General features: G+C 45.9%; 1 protein-coding gene across 1 annotated transcript; it reads left to right on the forward strand.

The window, feature by feature from the left end:
* Positions 1-418: 418 nt before the first annotated feature.
* CCND2 (cyclin D2) lies at positions 419-26,465 on the forward strand. Its single transcript, XM_058804825.1, has 5 exons — positions 419-670; positions 2,124-2,339; positions 4,830-4,989; positions 15,981-16,111; positions 25,676-26,465. Exons 1-5 carry the CDS (start codon positions 476-478, stop codon positions 25,829-25,831), a joined length of 858 nt encoding a protein of 285 aa, XP_058660808.1. The 5' UTR covers positions 419-475; the 3' UTR covers positions 25,832-26,465.

Consider the following 26,465-nt stretch of genomic DNA (forward strand, 5'->3'; position numbering starts at 1 on the left):
TGATCGGGACGGGGTCCCTCAGAAGGCAAGTGTGGAACGGGTTTAATTTGGTTGCTGGAAGGAAGCAAAAGAGAAGCTGTCATTTGTGTCTGTGTGTCCCTATACGAGGGCCTCCTGGTTCCTTGTTAGCTTATAGAGAGGGGAAAAAAAAAAAAAAGAGAGCGTTTGATGTTACGTCTGACCAGCTGCTGTTCTCCATAATAACAAGAGAGAGAACTGCCTGCCCTGGCGAGTTGCGTCACTTCGCTTCAACTTTAGGCTAGAAATCAAGAGAGGCAGGGACAAGTTTCAAGGGAGGCAGGAGCGAGCTGGAAAGCCCTGCCGTCTTCCTCCCACCCACCTACCCCTCCTCCTTTACCCCTCTCCTATCCCCACCCCCTTCCCCCCCTCAAAAAAAAAAAAAAAAAAAAAAAAAAAGAAAAAAAAAAGGAAAAAACCTTTCCCATCAGAGAAAGAGGGAGATCTCTTTGGAAACATGGAGCTGCTGTGCTGCGAGGTGGATCCCATGAGGAGAGCTCTGCCTGACCCGAACTTGCTCTACGATGACCGCGTTTTGCACAACTTACTAACCATAGAGGAAAGGTATCTGCCTCAATGCTCCTACTTCAAGTGCGTCCAGAAGGACATCCAGCCCTTCATGAGGAGGATGGTGGCCACTTGGATGCTGGAGGTTCGTACACCCCGGCCCCTCGGAGGGGGTGAGGCAGAGCGGCCGCGGGCAGCACCCCGGCCCCTCTCCCCTTGCAGCCCCTCGCTCTTCTGGTCACCGGGTGCCTTCTTCTTGTCGATCCCCTCTGCTCCTTGTCCCCGTCCGGAGCCCAGCCGGTGCGGAAAGGGGCGCGGGGGACACCGACAGCCCGGGGGGGACGTCGCCCCTTCCGGGGGGCTCCGGGAGCGGGGTGCAGGAGGGGAGGAAACGCGGCGTGGTGGTGGTGGGGGGGGAGAGTTGGAAAAGTCATTTGCAATTAAAAGCAAAGAAAATCCGCCTCCGGGAACGCTTGTGATTGAGGCATTCCTGGGAAAAAGGAGCAGCACGCGGGGCAGGGCGAGGGTCGGGGGGTGCCCCGTGTGCCCCGCGTTGTGCCCGGCGAGGGTTCCGTGCCCACGTATGCAGTGGGGAGGACGTGCCTTCTTCTCGCCATGTTGCGCTGCATGCGGACTCTGCTCGCAGGCGCCGAGCGCGGCTGCCCCCGCTGCTTCCCAGGGGGCTCGGGGGTGCCCCCCGGCCCCGCGGAACGGGACTCCCGGTGTGTCGGGGCCGTGGGGCCGGCGCTGAGCCCCCCGTTCGCCCCGAGGCTTCAGGCGCAGCGGCAGCGGGCCCGCAGCCCCGCAGACTCGCTGCCTTGCGCTGGCCCCACCAGCCATCCTTTGCCCCTTCGGATCTCCTTTGGGGGGGACCTTTCGGGAGTTAAACTCCGTGGGCTGGAAAGCCCAGACTCCCCGCTTAGTTTTCATGTGCGATTTGTGCTTTTTCTCCGCGGCTCCGATTTTTTGTAAATTTTTAAAAGAATTTTGCTCCTTGCTGCCTGCTAAAAGGATCCAGGCGGCTCGGGCTCTCTCCACCCCACCTCGCCCTTGCTATGTCTCCCGTCCTTCCCCCACAACGCGGGATTGGGGGCGCAGGGCTGGGGGACACCCGGCGGGGGAATTTTTACAATTGTCGGAAACGATAGGGGATCGTCCCGGGATGCCACCAGCCCCAAAACCGGGACCGCCGGGGAAGTTTTGATATTTTTTATCGATTTTTTGAAAATATGACGAAATAAAAAAGAAAAATTGGGTCGCAAAGGAAAAAAAAAAAAAAAAAATCTGAGGCTGCTCTCTTGCTGCTGGATGGGGCTTTTCGGCTCTCCCACACAGTGTCTTGAATTCATTTCTTACTGAATGAACTAAAGGAATGTGAAAGCCGATTGACAGCCTTCCCAGCCTCTCCACAGATCTCCCCCTCCCCCAAAATTTAGCTCCCCGGGAAACAAAAATAGGAGCAAAAGCAAGGGAAGTAGTGGTCTGTTTGGTGGGTTCACTCATTTATTTATCTTTTCCTTCTTGTCTCTTTCTTGCTTCCCACTCCCGTGTCCCCCTGGACTGCCCCATCGTTCCTTCCCCACGCTCCTCACTTGCAGGTCTGCGAAGAGCAGAAGTGCGAAGAAGAAGTTTTCCCTCTGGCCATGAATTACTTGGACAGATTCTTAGCTGTGGTGCCCACTCGGAAGTGCCATCTGCAGCTGCTGGGGGCGGTGTGCATGTTCCTGGCCTCCAAGCTGAAAGAGACAATCCCCCTCACAGCCGAGAAGCTGTGCATATACACGGACAATTCCATCAAACCCCAAGAGCTGCTGGTAAGCAGCCCCAATTCCTCCCTCCTCTCCGGCACAGCACCTTTCTCCCTCTGGCACAGCACCCAGCACTTCGCCACCCAGCCCCTGCCTTTTAGAAAAACCCACGCTTTTCCCGCCTTTCTGAACGGTCACAAACTCTCGGGGGCCAGCGCTGAGGGCGGGGGACACCCGCGGGGACATCGCTGTCCTCCGAAGCCGCCTGGCAGTGCCGTGCGGCGCTCCGGCCGCTGCCGGGGGTTCTGGGGCTGGCGGTGCCGGGGGTGGGTCCGTCCCTGCCGTGTCCCGGTTGTGTCCCCGCCGTGTCCCCACGGTGTCCCCACGGGGGACCTCGCCGGGCGCACGTGCGCGGGCGGGCGGCGCGGCGGCGCCACCTGGCGGCAGACACGCGGCGGTGCGGGGCCGGGGCCGGGCCGGGGGGCCCGGGATGCTCGAGGGGGGCCCGGGATGCTCGGCCGTGCCCGAGAGGCAGCGGCACCCCCTGATGCCCAGGGAGTTCCAGCTAAACACGAGGAAGAACTTCTTCCCTGGGCAGTGACCGAGCCCTGAACAGATTGTCCAGAGAGGGTGTGGAGTCTCCCTCACTGGGGATATTCCAGAATTGTCTGGCCAAAGTCTTGTGTCCTGTGCTCTGGGATGGCCCTGCCGGAGCAGGGAGGTGGCACCAGATGCACCACTGTGGTCCCTTCCAGCCTGAGCCATCCTGTGTGATAAGGCTCAGTCAAATCACCTAACGTCTGCTGCTCCTCTCAGTTCAGATGCAAAGGAAGTGAAACAATTTGATAATTACTGAATGAAATAAGTGACGTATACATCATGATGTGGAGCACTGGATGTGCACCAGGGCCTCTTGGTGATATGGATGCTAGGTCAGAGAAATGGCCATCTGAGTTGTTAAAGAATTTTTCCTATGAATCACTGGGAATTCCCCCCGGGGTGGGGCTGGGGTTGATAGCTCGTGCTTCCACAGAGTTAAAGAGCCTTGCCCTCAAATCCTGCCTGGCTGTCAGGGCCACGAGGTGTCAGTCCCCTTGGTGGCACAGAGGGGCGGGGGAAGTGCCGTGGTCCCCACGTGCAATTATGCAGAGCAACATCCCTAACCTTCTTGTGCCACGTGGATTTAAGCATGTGTTTAAAGTGCTTCCTTGTATTTGGTCCTCTGGGTTGACTGTTCTCTCTCAAAACCTGTCACATCAGTAATGCTGGGAAGAGCTGGCCTTGAGTTCACACAATCATCGTTACGTTCCAACATTTTTCAGGTTTTCTTGAGAAATTCAAAAATCCCGTCTGGTTTCTGCGGCCTTTTGCATATCCGTGAGATTTCTCAGAGCATGGAGGGCTCTGTCATAATCCAGCAGGAATGTCCGTAGGAAAGTAACTTGCTGTTAAAGTGGGCATCTATTCAGGGAAAGGACTGCAGAAATGGCATTGTGGGGTCCATGTTTATGGTTTCTCAGCAACACTGGTTGACGTCTCCGCGGCTGCAAAATTAAAGGACTTTTTTTTGTTCCTGACTTGCCAGCTCTGTCAGCTCAGCTGGGGCTCCCCACCACGCTGGGCTCCATCAGCATCAGGCATCATCAGGACTCGGGAATCAGTGCGTGGAATTTAGTTAATAGCTAATAGTTGACGGATGAGACAAATGTGAGCTGGAGGCCTGAGCTTTGCTCACTCTGTGGGGCACTGTGAGGTGTTCAGAACTCAGTTTAAATGTTGAAACATGCAGGTCATGCACCCCATGGCTGGATCTGGGTGCTGTTTGCACATGGAATCCCATTTCAGGGAATGGCCGGTAGTTACGTACACGCCCAAGCTTTCCTTTGATTGCAGTGGGAGTTTTGGGCGTGCAAAGAATCTGGGAATGGCTCCTACATGATTTACTGGCAGATAATTTACACAGGCTACTTCTTGGCTGTGTTGTGTGTGTTTCCTTTCTGCAGAGCCTCTCCTGGAGTAGTTTAAGCACCATCAGATTTATCTGCAGGACCTTTGGAGTACAGTTTTGGGAGGCAATGCCATCAAGCCAACTTCTCCAGTTTTGAGAAAAGGAATGTATATCTAGGTTATTTTTGTGCATGGCTGTCCCTAGGGCTTTAAATGGCTATAAAGTAAGGACTATAGCCATTTAAAAGAAGTTACTAGGAAAGGACCACAGTGACCTTGGCAATATCTAATTGCAGTCTAAACTTTCTGGGTGGGCATTCAGCACTGGATAAAACAAAACAAAACAAAACAACAAACAAACAAACAAAAAAAACCCTTGGCAGGAGCTGCCAGGTCTCATTATTTTCAGTAGAGCCTGACATTTCTGGTGTTCAAAAAAAAAAAGAATATAAAGTCAACAACTTCAAAGCAGTAGAGGCATATGGAAAAAAGGGTTTGAGCAAAACAAATTTAGCAGTGATAAAGTTATAATAAGAAATAAGCAGAGGTTTTTCACAGGCTTGCTAATGGCTTTTCTTCTCTTGTGCTCTCCCTGTCCACCCTCTGCAGGAGTGGGAGCTGGTGGTGCTGGGGAAGTTGAAGTGGAACCTTGCAGCCGTCACCCCACACGATTTCATTGAACACATCCTAAGGAAGGTGCCTCTCCCTAAAGACAAGTTGCTTTTGATCCGGAAGCATGCACAAACCTTCATCGCCCTTTGTGCCACAGGTAGGCTCAGCTGCTCTGGCTGCTGCTGCTGCCCATGGTGTGGTTGGAAGGGCAGATTGGTTCCTGATGGTGCTTCATCCCTTCCATCCTTACATGATGTGAGAAGAGGAGCTAAATCCCATGGGACTGTTTGCAAAGGGTGTTGTGAATCAGGCCCCAAAACTGTGCATTGGGCAAAATTCTTGTAGTAGTGACCCATAGTGCAGCTGACATGTGTGGTGCTTTTGCAGTGAAGTCTTGTAAGGCTGGATTAGAGCATCCTGGGTTTTATTTTGCCCATTTACTGCTTCTTTTAGAGAGCCACAGATCCTTTGTAAGGAGAGCTCCAAATACAGAAGCTGTTATGGCACATTTGCCCAAAATGTCTTGAGCTAATGCATTGCATGAATGTGTTCATAAACTTTTCATTAACTGGACTCTGTCTAGATGAAAGGCAAAATTGTGTATTTTACCATTTATGTGGTACTGCCACATCCCTGAAGCACAGGGAATGACAGTTTAAAAGGTAATTATTTTTTAAAAAAAAATTGGGATTCTTTCCTATCTTCACCCCAAGAAAGCAGTGAAACTACCATGCTTTGTAGGGAAGCATTGCACTCCCTTTTTGTCACAAGGCTGAGCACAGTTTCTAAAGATTTCTGTGAGAATAATTGCCTCTGTGGAAGAGAGGCTTTTTAATTTTGATCTGTCTGCAAAACACTGGTTTTTGTTTGTGTGTTATTTTGGTGTTTGGGTTTTTCTTCCCTCAGTTACTTTTACAAAATTAGTGTACTCTGAATTTTCATCTGAAGGGTTAATGGTAAGACTACATTTTAGAAGCTGGACCTGAACTAGATAAACAGCATGCAATGTTTTCCAGAGTCATTATCAAGTAGTGGATGGCTCAGTGTCTGAATTCACCAGTTTGATGTACCTAGTCCTTTGTGATAGGAACTGTTCTGCCTGTGCATTTGCAGAGGGGAAGGGAAAACGGGGTGCAACTTTTGGGTTTGAATGTCTGCTTCTTGTATATAAGGTGTAGTGACTGCTTTTACAATCTTGGCCAATTCTTCCTACCTCAGTTCATCTGTTTTAGAGATTTGTATGTGGACTGTGTTACGGTAATTGACTTTTTGGTTGCCATGATGCTCAGACCTTCCCTTCTTTTCCCACTGCTCCATGATCCTTTTCAGACCAAAGACCACAGGACTTAATAGAAATATTGCTCAAATTCTGCAGGATCACTCTTGGTGATTTCTTTGCCTTCTCCCCTTACTTAGGATGCATTCACTGTTCTGCCTTGTGTGATATGAAAAAGATGGTCTTTCCCGTGGACATTTCCCTGGATCTTCATGCCCTCTGCTATCAAACTCCAATACAGCTCCATGTTGCCTTCCAAACCAGACAATCTTCCCACTCTTTTGTTGCTTTCACTTCCTCCAGTAGTGTTTTGGTTTGTTTGCTTTTTTATCCAGCACATCATTTTCTTGAGAGCCCTGGAATTTCTTTATGATTTAATATCTCAAATTCTGGTCCATTAATCCTTTGCCCTTAAAGTTTTCCATATAACCAAACCATTGCAAGACTGTGGTCCCTGAAAGAGTCTCCAAAGTCCATGGCTTCTTTCCACTCCATGAATTATTTGGTGGTTAGCTCCATGCTCTAGAAGTCCTTTTACTGAGATCCAGAGCAGTGCCCCCCAGCCTTCAGCCCAGTCATGCAGTTCCCTCGTGTGTGTCCCCCATGTGATCTGCCTGTCATGTTATATGTCTCCAATGCATGAAATGAGGTCCTTTGTGTAGAGTTTAAAGAGACAAGAAATTAAAGTTTCTTCCCTTAAAAGTGGAAGACATAATTTTTGAGTACAGGGCTTCCCAAAAGTGAGGGCACTGTGGTGCTGGCTGGAGATTTTCTTTTCTTCTCATGCCATTGTCCACAGACCACTGTGTAGTTTTGAGGAGGACCCACAACACTTTTTCATTTTGAAAGCAGAGATCTTACTCAGGCACTCAGTACCACATTCCCACATTACCTGGGAACTGCTACCTCAATTTCCATTGTGGAAATGTTGTTCTTACTACAAAATTTCCCTTTCACTGCCACTCTTTGAAGAAAAGCCCCTTTTTGTCAGACTTCCCTTCCATATTCAGTTGTCATTTCCTTTCCTTGTCCTGTTTGTTGCAGAGCTCTCATCAGCCACTCTGTTTCTTCTTTTTTTCCCTCAGAGCTGCTGCTCTCTGCCAGCTCAGGCTAAGCCTGGTGTTTCATTTCCCCATTTGCCTCCTTTCAGCAATAGGACCTCCTCTGACATGTGGCTCCCTCTTCCCTTGCTCCCCATGTGTGTTTTTAGGCTGAGTTTGACTCTTTACTATTCCCAGAGCTGACCTGGCTGCCTGGCTAACAGCTCTGGTCTGGAGCACAGCAGTGAATCTCTTTCTATTTCCTGATTCATCTCAGCACAGCTTTCTCAGCTTTACTTTAAAGTATCATACAAAATCTGGCGTATTTTGAACTTTTCTCCCCCAGCCTTAGATCTTCTTCAGCAACTGCTCCATTTAATTTCCCAGCAACAACATTTTACCAGAAATTCCCAGGTGTTCCCTGCGTGTACAGAGCTGGCTTTGATCTCAGTCCTGCAGCACTTAGTGTCAGCAAATGAAGAGGGAAGCAGCCATGAACAGTTACTGGATGTGTAGGATCACAGTGATACTCATCACTGTTCTCCTTTCCATCTGAACATTCCCCAAAAGGAGGTGATATTCCATTCTTCTGCATATTCCTTTCAGTCATGTTTGGTCACTTTGGTACTCTCTCTGTTTCTGTGCCATTATTTTGAGCCCAGTTCCTGAACCAAGCTGCATGGATATAAACCCACGGCCTCTCCCCAGTCCTTGCAGTGATTAATGATTCACATGAGCATGACTGGAACTGGAATGTTTCCCTCTTTGCCCTTGGTCCCATCGGAGCATACGGCTGCTGAGCAGGACAGAAGTTTGTGTGTCCTCCTGAATAAAGTTCTCTCTTTCATTGCTCTGCACTCACAAAGGTTTCAGGAGTCTTCTCTTCCATTAGGAGGGCATGGAAGTGGCATTTTCCTCCAGCTGCCTTGTTCACTGTGCAGTAAGAGTGCACAGATGGGCACTATGCACTGGCATGGCCTGATCTGTCACCATGTCATTGTTTTCTCATCCCACTGGTGGCTCCCTGTGCAAGCCAAAATCTTCAGATCGCTTCTGGATTTTCAAGGCACTGAGAGGATGCATTTGGGGGGCCTCTAAGTGGTGCTTATGGCTTCTCTCTTATGAGGGAGGACTGAGGGAGCTGGGCTTGGTTAGTCTGGAGAAGAGAAGGCTGAGAGGGGATTGCATTAATGTTTATAAATATCTCAAAGAGGTTGTCAGAGGATGGTGCCAGGCTCTTTTTTAGCGACAGGATGAGGAGCAGTGGCCATAAACTAAAACAAAAGTTCCACCTCAGTGTGAGGAAGAATTTCTATACATTGAGGGTGGCAGCTGCCCAGGGAGGGCCTGGAGCCTCCCTCTCTTGAGAGATTCCAAACCCACCTGGATGTGCTCCTGTGTCACCTGCTCCAGGGGACCCTGCCTTGGCAGGGGTGTGGACTGGGTGATCTCCAGAGGTCCCTTCCAGCCCTAATGATTCTGGGATTCTTCAGCATGGGATGTTCCTGTTCAGCTGTGAGCCCAATGGAGATCATCCTTGTTTTGCTTACTGGGATTGTGTTGCTTTTCCACCCTGCCCACACCTCCATCTCTTTACTGCTCTGCATCCTTTGTTCCTCTGTCTCTTTGCACAGTGCTGCACAGCTTGGAAGTGTTCTCTCAGGGGTTGGCCAGTCGCCTGTGCTGAGCTCCAAGCCAGGGAATCACTGCTGGAAGGAGTGGGAGAAGGCAGTGTTGCAGAGGTGTGTGCAGAGCCTGCCACGCGGCTGCTGGAGAGAGACCTGGGCATTATTTCCTTACCCTTGGGTGTGCTCATCATTTCTTTTCTTGTATCCTCTTCAGAATCTCAGATGCACAACTGCTTCCTTGTGTTGCATTCTCCTCAGAGCCTGTACATGCCACAGTTTTGGTGCAGGGTACCCCTTTTTATGTGAGAGCCTGTAAGGGAATGGTTTTTGAGGGAGGGTGGCCTGTGCATGACAGGCTTTCAGAAAGAGGAGCTGTAATGGAGACACTCATCTCTGTGAGGAGCTTCCCAGGATTTTAGCTGAGTGGCAACCAAAACTTGGAAGCAGATGCCTTTGCAGACTTGCAGAGATAGAAGGCAGCTTGTGTAAAAGCCTGGACTCAGTCCTTTGCAAGGTCATTTCTATGCCTCAGCTGAGTCCTGTGGCAGGTGGGATGTGCCCATGGTGGATCCAGCGTCTCAGGCCTCAGGCTTGTGTCAGCACAGAGGCTGAGAAAGAGCGGCAAAATGTCAGCTTTAAGTCAGTTTCATACAGTGTGCCAAACCTCTGCCCACTGTTTCTGGGACATTAATCATCTACACTTGAAAGCTGAGAAGGCTTTTTTTAACTTCTGGGCCAAATCCTGCATCCTTCTTCAGACAGAAGTTCTGTGGAAGTCAATGGGAGTGTTGTCTGAGCGAAGACTGCAAGATGAGGTCTGCAGTCCTGGTAGAGGTCTATGGGGTGACCACACAGAATGAGGCCTGTTTGCTCCTCAGCATTCCTGCTGGGCAATTCTGCTCTGCATCCCCTTTTCATCCAGTATAAGTTACTGGAGCCTGGAAAGTGTGATACAAGTTTTATTTGGGACCTGTTCTTTGCAGAGGGGAAGAATGAAGCCTGTAGAGACTTCATTATGTAAATGTCTTAAGAAATAAAAATACATCTTGCAAAGTGGCAGTGCTTGCAGGATATTCTTGCATAGCAGAAGAAAGAATAATTTGCACTAATTTATTGCTAGACAAAAGAAGAAGCTCTTGCTTGTTCCAGCTCATATCAGTATCTTGAGCTTTCCAGCCAGTGGAGCCACAAGAACCAAGGAAGTGCCATCAGCAAGTGGTCAGGCCCTCGGGAATGTTTCGTGACCAGTCAAGCCTGGCAAGAGGAGGTGGAAAGAAATAAAGAGAGCATGTGCTGATACAAGCTGGCATCACTCTGCAGCTGCCAGGAGAGCTGCCCTCCTTTCTACCAGGTGCAGATCTGACCTTTTGGTGGTTCAAACACTAACATCATCCTGATCCTTGGTTAGGAAGCTGTAAAATAAGTGCAGATAAAAACCAGTGCAAACAGTTGTTCAGAAATAGTATTTACCATCAACTAATGAGCATATTGTTGTGAGTGCTCCTCTGCTTTGCGTAGGTTGTTCAGTGTGTTTCCCTGCCTTTACCTCTCTTGTGATGTGATAAAGCATTAACATTTAGGATACTTCAGACCCATTTGTATAAAGGCCAAATGCTGCTTGCTTTAAGGGAGGAACAGAATTAGATGTCTGCCCTCCCACCTCCTCAAAGGATGGAAGCACTTCTGCATCCAGGTTTACTTGAAAGTTTTGTGTTTGCTTTGAAGGGCTGAAGTCATCTGGTTTTGCCTTTAAAAGTAAAAACAGTTAACATGAGGAAAATTTGCAGTGTCTTGGAGAAATGCAAGAGAAAGAGAAAAATATGGTCACTGCAGATACAAGCAAATGTGTTAGAAAAAAAAATAGCACCACACTGGCCCTGGAATTGCATTTGGATCAAAGCAGACAAGAATTAAATTCACTACTTCCATTGTTTATCTTAGACTTTTCTTTTAAACTTAGATGGTTAAATATAGATCCATGCTTGTCTTCATAGTACAGGCATTGGCTGGGTGAAGTCTGAGGCTGGCTGTGACTATTATCTACATGATTTTAATGTATCAGTACTTGCTTTTCTGATGGAGGTAACATAACTTTTTTTCCTCCCTTTTTTCCCCCCATCATGGGAAGAATTACCTTCCTTATGACAGCAGTTTCCAAATCTGTAAATAAATATCTATCAAATTACAGAGATGAATATTGGCTGCTGAAAAAAAGCCCAACTAGCAGCCAGATCAATGAAATGGGTAATTTTAAGTAGATAGAGTTCCCCCATCTGACTTTGACACACTGAGCATGTTCAGCCTGTGTATTTGTCAGTGCTCTTCTCCTTCCGACGGTTTTATTTGTTGGCTGCAAGTTAAGGCTTCCCCTTGCAGGACCTCTCTGGGTTCCTTCCTGCAGTTCCCTTCTGCTTTGGACTGACTGTCAGCCTTGCATTTTCCTGGCTTGAAGGCAGTGAAGACCACTGGATTGGGAGAGAGCCAGCAAAACAGCTCAGCCGCGGTGCTCGTAGCCCTGGAACCTCGGCGTGGATTACATGTGCTCCACTGGCAGAAAAACCTCCTCGTGCCCTGGCTGTGTCAGCTCCAGGCTGAAAGTGGGGGGCAGATTCAGGGTACCCTGAATTTGCTTGGTGACTCTGGCTGGCTGGTCCACAGGTGGCTGTGTTCCAAAGGGTGCTGTTCCTTGCACTGCCTTTTTAATTTCCAGTGCTGAAGTCAGTGGGGTTGTGCAGGGCTGGTCACTTGTTTTTGAGGTTGTTTGGGAAATAGGTGATATTAAAATGGGGATGGGATGGTTTCTTGTGTATATTGCCTGGGAATAGAAAGTAAAACAAGTTTTGCTTTCTAACAACACAGTGTCTTCCCTTGAGGTGTTCATGTGCTCAGATTCTCATGGACACGCGCTGTGGCACTGCTTCTCTAACTTATAATGAGACTCCTTTGTACTTTTCCCATGGAATGGCATAATCACAGAATCAATTAGGTTGGAAAAGACCTCTGAGATCATCGAGTCCAACTATAAACCTATAAATCACAACAGAGTTAGAGTCAGAGCCATGCTTTAGATGCAGGCTCTGGGTACGTGTTAGTCAAGTTTGCACACAGAAGGATTTTGCCCATAGCCTTGCTTCAGATGTCCGGGGAGAAGTGCTATTTATAAAATTCCATGTGCCCAGTAAGAAGTGCTTTGTATAAAATTTCCCCTGTAGTTCAGGTTTCATCATCTCCTACGAGAATTTGCTGTAAATGCATATGTTTCAGCTCACATTTTTAGGTTCTCTCTGTGTGCCCCACTTTTTTTTTTTTTTTTTTTTTTTTTTTTTTTAATTAATTTTTCTTTAATCTCAGGGCAAATTTTTGACCTAATTTGGAGGGAGGAAAGTTTTACCTGGGTGAAAACAGAGTGAGGATGGTGAGGCTTGTCTTGTTGTCATAGTAGAAGTAGAGATAGAGGTTTGTAATTGAAAATAACACGTAAAAAGCTTGTTTTGAATTTCTTAATGGAATCTAAGAGACTGGGGGGGCAGTTCTGCATCCCCTCAGATACGTACTTAATATTTATGCTTTCATTGCACCTTGACAAACATTTCACGTAGTTATTGCTTTGCTTGAATATGGAAATATGTTAATTATGGCCTTTATTGCGCTGCCTGCTCTTTTCCTCAGCCTTTTCTATTCAACCCTCTAGGTGGCCCAGCACAATGTGGCTTCTTTTCTTTCAATGAGCTCTTTCCACACTAATAGGGTCCAGGGTGATGTGGAGAACCATGTGCACAAAATTGGTGCACCACCCCCCATTCCTTTGTGGGCATGTCAGGTTAAATTCATATCAGCAGGAGGGTCACTGCCATGATTTTCAATAGCTCGAGATGAGGTGATGACTTCAGACAATGGTGCCACACTCTCCAGTTGGAGACACTTGCCTCACCAGTTGCAGTAGTTAATTAATATGCTAAAAATAGAAGCCAGTGATACAAATCGCTGCCTGTTGTACAACAAAGACTGGGCATGTGTAGCTTTGATAGCCAAGTTTATGGTGCTTGTTATGGAGGGAAGTTAGTTTAGAGCTAGAGGCAATGTAAGACTTTCTGGATGCTGAGCTTTAGTCACTCTGGGCCTCTGGCCATTCGCTCGCTGTCTCATTTGCATTATGAATGACATTAAGGGAGCTAACAAGGTTATTGGGCATAGAAATGTTCGCATGTGACCCCACGTGGAAGTAGACCTACAGCAGTGCTAGTTGGCAGGGACACTGTGCCTCTTTATTCAGCTTCCTAGGAAGACAGTTTCTGGGAGTGGATCTAAAACCAGCCACGAGAACACCAGTGTTCAAATAACGTGGAGGTCGTGATGCGAGGCAAGGAATTTCAGAGGGCAGGTGGAGCTGTGGCCTTTGCTCAGCCCATTCTGCCTGGACACAGCACTTCCCTGCACCATGTTTTTAATACATCCTGCCTGAAACTCAGGACAAGGAGAGGAAAATTATGGAAAATCAGTTGCTACCTGTAGTTCCTATGCATAAGTGAGAGATGGTTTGGTATGTCCAAGATCAAAAATGGAAGTTGCTTCCCAACTTAGGGGTGTGGTTATCCCTTATGTGTGTTTGTATAAATCCATGTGAGGAAACATGAATATGGTTTTGATCATAGAATTATTAAGCTTGGAAAAGACCTCTAAGACCATGGACTCCAACCCTAACCCAGCACTGCTGTGTTCACGACTAAACAATGACTCCAAGTGCCATGCATGTGTTTTGAACATTTCCAGGGATGGTTACTCCACCGCTTCCTTGGGCAGCTGGTCCAATGCCTGATCATCCTGAAGAGATTTTTCCTAATATCCAATCTAAACCTCTCCTGGCACTTGAGGCTGCTTCATCTTGTCCTGTCCCTTGTTCCCTGGGAGCAGAGCCTGGCCCCCAGCTGGCCGCACCCTCCTGTCAGGGAGGTGTGAAGAGCAATAGAGCTCCCCTGAGCCTCCTTTTCCTCCAGGTTAAACACCCCCAGCTTGCTCAGCCGCTCCTCATCAGACTTGTGCTCCAGCCCCTTGCCCAGCTCCGTTCCCCCCTCTGGGCATGCTCTGGCGCCTCAGTGTCCATCCTGCAGTGCCAGGCCCAGCACTGGACACAGCCCTTGGGGTGAGGCCTCCCCAGTGCCCACATGTGGCAGGGGCACAGTCACTGCCCTGCTCCTGCTGGCCAAGCCCAGCAGCCATTGGCCTTCTCGCACACCTGGGCACGCACTGTGGGCCAGCAGGCCCAGGCCCTTTCCTGCTGGGCTCTTCCCCAGCCTGGAGCTGCTGGGGGTTCCTGTGGCCCAGGGCCAGGACCCAGCACTTGGCCTTGTTGAACCTCATCTCTCTGGCCTGGGCTCATCAAGATCCCTCTGCAGAGCCTTCCTGTCCTCAAGGAAATCAACACTCCTGCCCAACTTGGTGTCACCTGAGAACTGACTGAGGGTGCACTTGATCCCCTCATCCACGTCATTTATCAAAGAGAACTGGCCCAACCCTGAGCCCTGGGGGACACCACTGGTGACTGGCAGAAAGTGCAATCCTGGAAGTGTAATTCCTGTTCCCCCACCATATGCTGAGATCAGCATACTCAGGGCTGTGTCCTGCACTGAGAATTTGGGAGTCAGGGTTCTCCTGTTGTCTCACTTGTTAATGCAGGGCACTATAATTTAATTTCCAAGAGTCAGCTTTCCTTTGTACAGTGGGTTCTTACTATTACAATAGTGCATAAATTATTATTTTTATAATAATGGCATTCCATATCCCTTACTTCAGCCAGTGGGAATTTGCCCTTCAAAAGTGTCTGTCAGAGTGTGATGTCTGGTAGGAAGCAGCATCCAGTGTTGAGCTTGCAGGTGGGAACCTCCTGGTGGCTTTGTGAGACAGAGAAATCCGTGTCAGGGTTTCAACTCCTCCTTTTGTCTCCCCACTTCTAACAGCCCCGTTCTGGTCCATCTGGGGGAATGCTATGTCCCAAATGCCATTCTTACTGGACTGCTTCAATCCCAGGGATGTATTGCAGCCTGGAGAAGAACATGCTGTCTCCACAGCTATTGAAGTATGTGCCAGCTCTGAGTTTGGGAGGCTGAGAACAGCTCTCCATGTGTCTAAAACCTCAGTGGTTACACAGACATCAGCAGGGTTACAGAATTTGTGAACAGAGGGGATTTGGGATCTGCAGCAAGACAGTTTTCTGTAATCTGTTTCTATTGATGGAGTGTATTGCTTGTAATTTATTTCTTTTTATGTATTACGTTGGTTTACTCTTCCTTCTGCTCCAATTCCCCCAGCTGAAAACTGGTAGAGAAACGTTTGCTAATACTGAAAATTGGTAGAGAAAGGTTTGTCAATGAGTTATTGTTAAACCAAAGAACTTGCAAATCAAGTTTTATTTTAGGAATATATCAAGATGTGGGAGAGCTGGCATTTAGCAAGATAAACTAGTACTGATAAACCAGTGTCTGTGGCAGTATCATAAACCATAAAATTGTCTTATAAAGATCACAGGATTTTATTTTAATTTCTCTTTTGATTTAACAGATGTGTGAGGGGAAGTTCTGAAGTGTATTTTCAGCTTGTTTATTAAGAAATAGTAGTAATGACAAATGCAATCTTTGTTCTTTGATTTCATAGCTATGGGCTGTAAGTGTTCTCACTTCCTAATTGCTAAGGTAGTAAAGATGAACCGTTAATTAAAATCTCTTTCCCGGACAGGTCTTTAAATGCTGGAATTAATTAACTCTTTAAAAATTGACGTGACTAAAAATCTCATTTTGGTCCTTTGTGGTACCTTATTCCAGTTAGTTTTCTAGTTATACAGAGAGGTCTAATGTGACCAGGACCCAAATTTCTGACATAAATTACAGAAAGCCTCCTTCTTCTCTTTCCTTTTCTTTAAAACTAAGGAAAGACTATTAAAAATTGTCCAGGTTTACTTTATGCATCAGTGAAAATAAAAGACTGAACTGCATTTCCATTTTAATTTGCAGGTCTGCTCCCCCTCCTTTGACTGCTTGTGATGAGCAGTGTGACTAATGAGCTCCATGGGACCAAAAAGAGTGGCACTTTTCCCTTTCTTCTACTTCCCCGGGTTTTATTCTTGGGTGTGGTTTTTTTATGTTGCTTGCCTCTGATGTTTTGCAGCTTTTCTGGTCTGAGCTTGGACTAATTCCCAGATCTGTTCTTGCAGATTTTAACTTTGCCATGTACCCACCATCAATGATAGCAACTGGAAGTGTGGGAGCAGCCATCTGTGGCCTTCAGCTCGATGATGGGGACAGCCTCACGGACCTCCTGGCCAAGATCACAAACACAGATGTGGTGAGTGTTCCACATTCCTCTTCTCCTTTCACTTCCCAGGGTGAACTGGAGAACTGGGCCTGATCCTGAAGACTGAGTGGAGCAAAGGAGGGGGTTGCTTCTGCAGGGAGGTTGAGTCTCCAAAGCTCATTGATTTCCTGGAATTCAGTTTTTATTCAGGCTTTGCCTGCCCAGGCTGATGGTTCAGCAGGCTGAGCCTCCTCAGGAGCCCTGGGTGATGGGGTGAGCAGGCAGCATTCCCTGGGGCATAAAGCAAATCAGGAGGTGTTGTGCTGCTGTTGGTCCTGTGCTTGCAACCTTGAAATGGCTCTTTTGGCCCTTCTTCAGGTATCACCTAAAAATTCTTGGCTTGGAAGAAGTGAATAATGAGCTAATTTCAAGGCAGGATGTGAGACAGGCACAATTCAAGCTGTCTGTAGCATGTGCTAATTTATTGTTTTTGATTCACAGAGTAAATATGTGGCATTATTACATCTGTGATAGCACTGTTAAATGAAGATTTGGGTTTGTGATTTGATTAAAAAGGGGAGAATTTAAAGGGGAGAATTTTGATTTTTTTTTTCTTACAATCATATTGATCCTAATTTTCAAATTCTGGGGTTTCCTATTTAATTAATTTATTTGTCCACAGGCAGGGACACCTTCCACTATCCCAGGTTGGTCAGAGCCCCATCCAGCCTGGCCTTGGACACTGCCAGGGATCCAGGGGCAGCCACAGCTTCTCTGGGCACCCTGTGCCAGGGCCTCACCCCCCTCACAGGGAACAATTTCTTCCTCATATCCAATCTAAACCTTCTCTCTGTCAGTGTGAAGCCATTGCCCCTTGTCCTGTCACTCCAGGCCCTTGCCCAGAGTCTCTCTCCATCTTTCCTGTGGGCTCCCTTCAGGCACTGCAAGGCCACAATGAGGTCACCCCAAAGCCTTCTCTTCTCCAGGCTGCACAATCCCAATTCCCTCAGCCTTTCCTCCCAGCAGAGCTGCTCCATCCCTCTGCTCCCCTTGGTGCCTCTGAGAGGAGGGACACCTTCTGTGCCTGAGAGAATCGTGTGCAAGCCCTGTAAGGCCTTTTTGCTGCATCTTGCAATTTGGAAAGATGTTATCTAATGTGCTTTTCTATCCAGATTGTTTAAGTCTGAATGAAAATACCTACAAAAACATCTTAATACTGCTTAAGTGGTTAGAGGATGGGGCTTTAATTTTTCAATGAAAATGCCTTCATACCTTCTCTTTTAAGTTTAGCAAGATTTTTTGGTCAAAACTGTGGTTTTTGCCATCTTGGTGAAAATATTCCCAGATCTGACTGTGCCTACATTCCTTCAGAAGAAAAAATTAATACTCTTCCCAAATAACAAAGAACTCCTAACATTTTACTGTTCCTGTCTTCTTTTCAAGAGTCTCTTAACATTGGGTAGAGACCAGCTTCCTTCTCTTTGCTCCTGGTCTCAGCCCAAGCAGCACAAACTATAGAGGAGGGTCTCACTCATCCCCTAAATCAGAACAAACTCGTGACAAAATGAGCTTCTGGATTATTTAATTGCTAAAAAATATAAGCCTTTGCAGAAATTAGAGGTGCTGTTATTTTTTTCAAGGTGTTTTCCTTTGTGAGGCAGAGGTAGCCTTAACTCCCTGCAAGCTTTGAAGCCTCAGGCTAAGCAAAGGTTGCCAAAATATTTTAGTTTGGGCAAAATAGTGTATTTTTCATTAGCCTGCTGTTTCAATTTGGGAGAAATATTTTGCTAGGTATTTTCTCTGTGGGTTTTGCATTGAAAAACTACAAAAGGGGCCAGGACTGGAAAATTTCATCCCACATGCTAAAGCTTGAGAGAGAGAAAAGCAACTGAAAATGGGGTCTCAGAGAAGCACGGGGCAGGCTTAGCAATAGGTAGTAATACCAGCCTCATGTGTAAAATGTATTGTTGGAAAAAACCTACTGTCTGGATTGTGTAAGAGTTGGCCCAAGGCTGTGTTAGTAAAGAGTAAAGACTATTGTAATACATTTTACACTGGGACTTAATTAAAGTTGAATGAAGAGCTTCAGTTCTCTCACTTCCGAATTTCTGGTGCCTGAGAGCTGTTCCTGCAGTGGCACAATTAATTCATTGTCACTGTGTGAATGATTTTGTTTTCCAGTGGGGGCTTAGGGAAGAAGGAGAAATGAGAGTTCCTGGTCTTTAGGACCATCATGTGGGAGAAAAGTGGGGAAGTCACAGAAATGAACAGTTCTGCAGAGGAAATCCTTCTGGCCCCCTGTGCCTCTTGGTAGCCCACAGGAACCATCAGAGTCCTTCCCAGCCAGAGGGTGCCAGGGCTTCTGCTTCATTTTTGTACTGGAGCGTGTGATTGCTTAGCATGGAAACAGATGATAGGACTTTCCAGTGGGCTTTTCAAAAAATGTCACTGTCTGAGGTGAAGCATGAAAAATCTCAGCTTCAAAGCTGCAAGCAGATGAAAAGGAAGAATGGTAATGAAACCCTGATGCAACTAAAGTGCAGTGAGCTTTTCTGAACTTTCACTGTTTTATAGTGATAATTTAAGAGTGCAGTTTATTTGCTGGGAAATGGCAGCATTAACCAGGAGGCTGAAATCCATGGTTTATTTTAGCTTTACATTAGTGTAACTGAGACTGGAGTTTGGCATGTACAACTAAAATTAATGTTTTTAATGGATGTTTCACTAAGAATTATACCAAAAATACGTTATTAATAAACAGCATGTAGTTTAGAGCCTAGCTGTTGGGTAAGCAGACAACCAGCACGAGTGTTTCTTTCAAAAACACCTTGGTGTTGGATATCCTTGCATGAATCCAGAGCAGTGCCCTAGACTTGAGATGGGGCTCAAGGCATCCTGGACTGTTATTTTAGGGACAACAGTTATTTCTGGTAAATAGCTGCCCTGGGCTGTTAGGTGAGGGATGAATCACAGGCTGGAGAAAGTGTGACAGCAGGGCCAGGCAAACTCTGGTTTCATTACTCCTTCCACCAACCGGAATAAAGAGCAGGGAGCTGCTCTTGGAGAAGCTCTGCAGCTTAAAGGGTAGTGAAAGTAGCTCTGTGTGGTGCATCTGAGCTGCCTTCTCTGATTGCTGCTGCCTCTAAGAGCCACTAAGAGCTAATCCCACACCGCTGAGGTAGAGGTTTCTCCCCCTCTCCTCTCTTCTTGTGAGGCTCCACCCAAAATATTGCATGCAGTCCTGGTGCCCCCAACATATGGAACTGTTGGAGCAAGTTCAGAGCAGGCCACAGAATTGGTAAAAGGAACTGGAGCAGCTCCCCTGTGGATACAGCATGGCAGAGCTGGGGTTGTTCAGCTTGGAAAAGAGAAAGTTGTATGGAGACCTCAGAGCACCTTCCAGCATCTGAATGGGCTACAGGAAAGCTGGAGAGGGACTTCTCATTAGGAACTGCAGTAACAGGACAAGGGGGAATGGATTTAAACAGAAAGGGAGCAGGTTTAGATAGGATATTAGGAAGGAATTAGAATTGGAATTGGAATTGGAATTGGAATTAGAATTAGAACTAGAACTAGAACTAGAACTAGAACTAGAACTAGAGAGGGTGTTGAGGCCCTGGCACAGGTTTCCCAGAGAAGCTGTGTCCTGCGTATCCTTGGAAGTGTTCAAAGCCAGGTTGGATGAGACTCTGAGCAACCTGGTCTAGAGCAAGGTGTCCCTGCCCATGGCAGGGGGCTGGAACAAGGTCACTTTTAAGGTCTGTTTCAACCCAAACTGTTCTGTGCTTCTGTCTCTAACTTCACACAGCTCTGAAGGATGGGGATTTTAGTTTCCAGTCTGTTCTCTTGCCAGGAGCTGGGAGCATTTCCTTTGTGGTTGCTTGCAGAGGAGAGGCTGGTGAGCAAAGAGTTAACAGACCTACTGGCAGGAAGCCTCAGAGCTCCCTGTGCATCTCTTGGTGGGTCATTGCAAAGGAAAAAGAAACAACTCAGGAAGTCAGGAATTCCCATAGCATCCCAGACCAGCACTCCAGTGTGAGCAGTATCCTGTCCCTAGTGGAGCCAGATGCTTTGGAGGAGGATACGAGCATCCCCGCTGTGCACAATTACGGGATGTGAGGAAGGATAGCAGAATGGGTAGGGCACATTTCAAGACCTTGCAATCAATATTGTGCTTTGCTTGAGACCTTTCTTGGGTAAGTTTATTCCCTCACCTCCTGGAAGAGCAGCCATCCAGGTTGCATCTGGATGACACGCGGAGTTGGTCTCTCCAGCATCAGCAGCCAGGGAGAGGTTTTCAGGCAGAGCCAATGCCTGTATGTGGGCAGAAGTCATCTCTAAAAGTCTGTTCCCAGATGGTAACTGGTGTATATTGAGTGGTTTGGAAAATCTAAAGCATATTTAAGGGCCTGAAGTAGGAAAAAAAGGAAGGAACCAAGCATTTTTTAACGGCTTGTCGAAGCAGCTGGCCGTGACCCCTTAAAAATGTGGAGTGGGGCTGTTTTGAAGACTGGATCCATAATAAATGGCATTTAAAATATCTCCACTTACACGTGCCACATATGTCAGTGCCGGGATTTTTTTTTTTGATTCTCAAGATCAGAGACATCCCCTCATAAAGATCTGCAGATTTCTGCACAGAAACGGAAGTGAAGAACCACCACGCTCAAGAATTCAGAGCTGCAGTAAAAAAATCTTGGAAATCTATCTTGAATGGATCGCATTTGAACGTTGTCCCTAGAGCACATACACCATTTATCCTCTCTTTTGTAGTGTCTAGGGCCTGTGGTTTTGGAAGCAAGAAACAGGACTTGCTGTATCTTATCCTGCCTTATTTGTTGCAGACCGCATTTTGTATGCAAGGAAACAACAGGCGAAATAGCCTCCCAGAGAAAGGAAGAATGAGATAGTTTCCTAAGTTGTCTTTGCCTGAGTTGGCAGCTGCTCCATTTCATTCAGCTTTTTGTTCCCCAGTGAGTGCTGTGCGTGTGTAGCAACAATGGGGTGATGCAGTGACACCGCGGGCTCATGGCGGAGTTCCGTCGGGTCCCTTGGCAGCCGTGGCTGAGGGGAGCCAGGCCCCTGAGGAACAGCTCCCAAGGATCAGCCACTCCGGCAGGGAATCAATCCCTGCTCAGCTCCTGCAGCTCTGTGTAATGCAGGCAGGTCCTCCCAGCTTTTTGAAAACCCCTTTTTCACTAAACACTCAAGAGTGTTTGTTATAACAGCATAAATCCCACACCTTTTCACCTTTTCATGTCTTCAAAGTATTACGTGGTAGAGATTGCCAGAAATCCCAACTCACACTGAGCAAGGAGTATCATGGCATCTGCCCCTACATCACCCTGCTGGTAAAGCCCAATGTTGTGTTGTCTTTACTCTCTCTTCTCCCAGTTCTGAAAGCATTGTTCTCTCCTGTTTGCAATGAGAAATACCCACAGCAGCAACAGGAAGCCAGCAAACTGAGTGGTGAAGCAAACAGTGGAACTGAATCTAGAAAGGACGCTCTTGAAACTGCTGAAAAGACCAAAAAATTGCAGAGAAAAATGCCCTATATTTCAGATTCTTAATGTTAGTCACCTTATTTATTACATTATTGCAATAATGTGGCAACAATAAGTGGAGAAGCTCTGGCATTAATTAGTTTCTTGTGGGTTTTTTTGTTTGTTTTGTTTTTTGAATGAGATGTCCTTGTTTGTCCACATGAGGTGTCCTCTGGAACAGCAAATTACTATTTTCTTTACTTCCAGTTGGAAAAAGAAACATAGACACTTACCTGTAATTGATGCTCTTTGTTACAGTAGCAAAAACATACATTCAGGAGGGAAAATAGTTCTGTTTTTTAACTGCATCCATGAGATGTGAGATCACTGGAAATACAGTAAATGGATAAGATATTCTCACAGCAGCTTTCCAGGCTCTTGCTTTGGAGAAGGTCAGTGAGGTAAAGGCCAGCACTCAGCACACAAAGGCCCCACTTTGGGAAGGAATCCCTGTTTATGTCAACAATGAAGCATGTGCTTTGGAGAGGTCTGAATTGGGGCTTAAATGTGAACCAGTGGAGGAATCCAGCCAGCTTTTGTGTGTAGGAGTACAGATGACATGTTCCACGCTGGAATTTATGTAAATCCAACTCTTTAATGCATGTCTGATTGCTGCTTTCTTAGATTATCCAAGCAATGTGTACATGACCAATGAACAGTACTGTCATTTTGGGTATCTCCAGCATCCTTTCCATTTATCAAACCAGATCCTGCACGTAAAAATGTCCTTTTCTGATTTTCTTTTTGCAGTTAGTTTTAAGAAAGAAGAAGAGATTGAGGGCCTTAACACTTATTTGTGAAGTAATTAATAAATATGTGGAAAACTAACCACCCTTTAACACAAAATGCCAGAAGGCTTTTTTAGTATTCCCAGCTTTGGGATTTTGAGCAGTGCAAAGCAAGAGCCTGTTGGTTGAGTTGGGTTGAGTGGGAAGCCTTCCCTCATAGCTTGCCAATGAACCATAAATGCCAGTTTAAAGCTGAAAGCTGGGGGCCAGTATAGGACATACATATACCACAGAAGTGTTGAAAAGTTCAAGAAAGTGAATTATGTGTAATATTCTGCAGAATCTTCCCTAGGGCTTGTGCTTTCTTTCAAGATTTTCATGAATGGAAATTGAAATCTTTAATGATTATTGACTTGAATAAGTAGCTCATGCCATAGAGCTGCTGATTCCTCCTTCCAGTTATTTTCACTGCCACCATTTCCATCACAGCCATGAGGCTGCCCCTCACCAGACACAGGAGAGCTTTTCTTCTCCTTCAAATACTTTTCAAATGTGCTAGTAAAATCACCTGGGGATGAAAGAGTTTCAGAATGAAAAAAAAAAAAAGAAACCCCAAAGTTAATTGCCTTTTTATTGCCTTTTTAGTTCTTTACATGCTGAAGTATAAATAAAACTATGGAATGGAAAGTACCAGAACTATTTTAATCATTAAAACTACTAGACCATATAGAAGAATGGGGAAGTTAATCCATGTGACAAACACTTTAAAAAGTTTTTTATAAAAACAACAAAGGCAAGCCCTGCAGTATTTTGAAGGAATAGCCTAGTCCTTGTATTGGAAAATCTGGGGTCATACTGCAGTGCATTACAGTGTTCTTTCAAGGAAGATTTGTTGAAAATAATGTAATTAATGGGTTTTTTCTTTCATATGTTCTAAAAATTTAATTCTCTGTTGTCAGAGCCATCTAGAACTTGAAAAATGAAAATCCACCAGTAAAATATATACATATGCAGCAAATCCCCATGAATCTTGGAGAGGTTAAAAATATGTGTCATGGGAAGGCCAGGTTGTTTGTCCTGATGGGTTTTTAGTAGGTTTTTTATATTGTGTGCCTTAACTTTGGATTGACAGAAAGTTCCAGCAATGCCATCATCTATACAATAAAGCCACTTACTTGGCCTAATCCTGCTGTGACAGCTGGGCTGATAAGATACTCTTAATTAGGGTTTTTTTCCTTTTACCTGAGAGATTTAACATCCAAGGAGCTTTAGTATGCAAATAGCAACACTTTTATGGAAAACTATTTCATGCTGAATGCAGTGTGCTGGTCATTTTTACTGTAGCTTTCTTTGTTTTAAAGAATTCAGTGGTTTTAAGCTCAAAATGTGTAGACCAGAGAAATAATACACAGTGGCTTGGGGATTTCCATATGAAACAAAATCCATGTGAAAATTCCAGTCGAGGCCACTTTATAGATTTTATGTACAAAATAAAGACACCAGAAATGACCCATTTCTCTATAGGGTTACCTGAAGATTTCAGCCTCTTCATACCTGAAATGAATCATCACACTACCCATCAGAAGTTTGTACAGTGATGGTGTAAATGACCATATATGAGGGTGTTTAGGAACAGACAAAGCTGACTCCAAATGCTCGAGCCACATGTTCCGCATGTCACCACCCTTCCTTCCCCAAGCCTGCCTGCAAGGAAATTGCCTCATTAAGCTTTTCAGACTGAAGCTGCTTAAAAAAAATCTGGCTTGTTTTCAGAAGGACACAGTACTTTGAAACTGCTTTAAAAGAAGAGGTTCTTACAACCCAAAAAAGCACATTACGAGTGTTGTCTGCTACAAGAGTCTCCAAACTGGTGCTCCCACACTTGAAAATGCCTTGACCCACACAGTGATTTGTTGTCGTTGCCCTCTTACACACAGGTGAATGCTTACAATGCACCTAAAGCCCTCCCTAGCTGATAATGGGGGATTTTCTTTATCTGAGGACAGGATTTTGCAGCTAGCAGCTGCTGGCTGGTAGCCAAGAAAAATGGGTGTTCATTACCCACTGGAGCTAATTGTGCCCATCACAAACGTGGTCAGCGTGGCCAGCGGAGCCGATCCTCTTCACTGGATGTGTTTGCCCAGTCCAGCTGGGATGACAAATCAGTCCTCCATGTATGAATATTTCAAATTCTCCCCAATAACCAGGTACTGTGTAGAAAAAGGCGTGTATTGGTCAGGGCCCAGCTCCTCAGTTGTTGCAGTTGTATTCCCAAGTAGGATGACAAGTGCCTGTGAAGCCCTATGGAGGTCAGTGCTGCATTCTGTTCTTCACCTCCCCTGCCTGACAGTGGGAATGGTGATGCTCAGTCTCACCGCCCCAGCCAGATGCTCTGAGGGCTCTGGTTAAAGCCCTGTGCTGTGAAAATCCTCCTGCCAAACCTTGTGTTCCTCCATTCCCTGAAGACTTTTGGAGACACCCAGCCCTTAGGCAGGCTGAGGCCACAGGAAGTTTACAGTATTAGTGCTTTTTCCAGAAGGACTCCTCAGGGCTGCCTTTAGAAAATGCCATTTCTTGAAGCACCACGTGTCCCCCTGCACAGTGTTGGATTGATACTCCCAGTGCCAGCACAATGAACGTGGCTGGCATTGTGTTCATGCAGTCACAGCTTGGGTTTTATTTTTAAGTTTCTCCTATAACTCAGAGTTTGTCAAGGTTTTCTCACAATTTTTTTCTGGTTAAATGACCACATTATTTGGTCTTCCAGTGTATTTTCAAGAGTGTGGAACATCCTGTAAATACTTTAATAGTCATCTTCTTCATTGTGTCAGGTTTAAATGGGGTGAATCCTTCACATTTATTTCTGTATTTATATTTCATGTTTATTGTGGGACTCCTAATGGACAGGCTCCCATATTTATGTTGCTGTACTGTACCCTGCTGTTTCCCTGAATGTTCTGTAGTTTTTAATGCAGTGGTCTCTGGGAACTGGTTTTATGTTCAGAAAATTATGGGACATGGCACTCAGTGCTCTGTCGTCAAGGTGGTATTTGCTCAAAAGTTGGACTGGATGATCTCAGAGGTCTTTTCCAACCTAAATGGTTCTACAATCAAAGACCAATAAAATATTAAGATTTAGAGGCTAATAAATACAGCATGAATAGTGGTTGACCCAGGGGGTTTGTACACAGTGATTAACTCTAGTAATTCAAGGTTGATTTGTGTCAGAGCAGCCACTTCTTGGAAACACCTGACTGATGCTCTTCCAACTTCTACTAGCTCAGTAATGAAAAAATAACCACCTTTATCTTTACTAATAGAACAATTTGCTTTCTTTATTCTAGGACTGCCTTAAAGCTTGTCAGGAACAGATCGAGGCGGTGCTTGTGAACAGCCTGCAGCAAGTCCGGCAGCAGCAGCAGCAGAGCAACCCCTCCAAGACAGTGGATGAACTGGACCAGGCCAGCACTCCCACAGATGTGAGAGACATCAACCTGTGAGGACATCGGCACGCCAAGTCACGCTTGCTCCCCCAGACCCTTTATTTTTGTTATTATTTTTAGAGTGAATTTTTTTTTTAATCTGCTCCCACATAGAACATATTTAAAGCTCTTTTAGGTATAAAGAAAAACAAAAAAAAAAAAAAGTACAAAAACTGAATAATGAAAAAAAAAAAAGCGTTTGGTGCCTGTGATGTTCTACAGAAGGGAATCCCACGATATATTTGGTAATTGCTATTTGATTATGTATCAGTGATATTAAATGCTTATAAAAGCATACAAAGTAGCTAGATCAATGTAAGCCTGCATTTGTGGGAACAAAGTAGAGTATACTTGTCTGTGTATTATGAACTAGTGCATACACCCCTTTTTTAGATTTAAGAAAGGAATTGTGTGTGCGATTTTATGGCTTGACTAGATTGCAAAGCAATAGAATAAGGGGTTTAGGGCAAAGTGGGAAAAGATCCCTGAAGCAATTGAACCATTTTGAATGCAGAAGAGATTTGCTGATCTGTCACCTCTGTTATTAGTCAGAAGTGTTTGTTGGATCTCTGTATGTTAGTTTTGTTTACTCTTGCTGTCTGTGGTAGCTGCTACCTAAGAAAGAAGATGCTTTATTTTACCAGCCAGAAGA

This window comes from Ammospiza caudacuta, chromosome 5 (assembly GCF_027887145.1).
Source record: "Ammospiza caudacuta isolate bAmmCau1 chromosome 5, bAmmCau1.pri, whole genome shotgun sequence".
Taxonomy (NCBI): Eukaryota; Metazoa; Chordata; class Aves; order Passeriformes; family Passerellidae; genus Ammospiza; species Ammospiza caudacuta.

Bases quoted from the DNA above. Each gene is read 5' to 3' on its own strand.
- CCND2 (XM_058804825.1), top strand. From the start codon at position 476: ATGGAGCTGCTGTGCTGCGAGGTGGATCCCATGAGGAGAGCTCTGCCT. The intron at 4,990-15,980 runs GTAGGCTCAGCT...CTGTTCTTGCAG, and splicing joins CATCGCCCTTTGTGCCACAG to ATTTTAACTTTGCCATGTAC. The intron at 16,112-25,675 runs GTGAGTGTTCCA...TCTTTATTCTAG, and splicing joins AGATCACAAACACAGATGTG to GACTGCCTTAAAGCTTGTCA.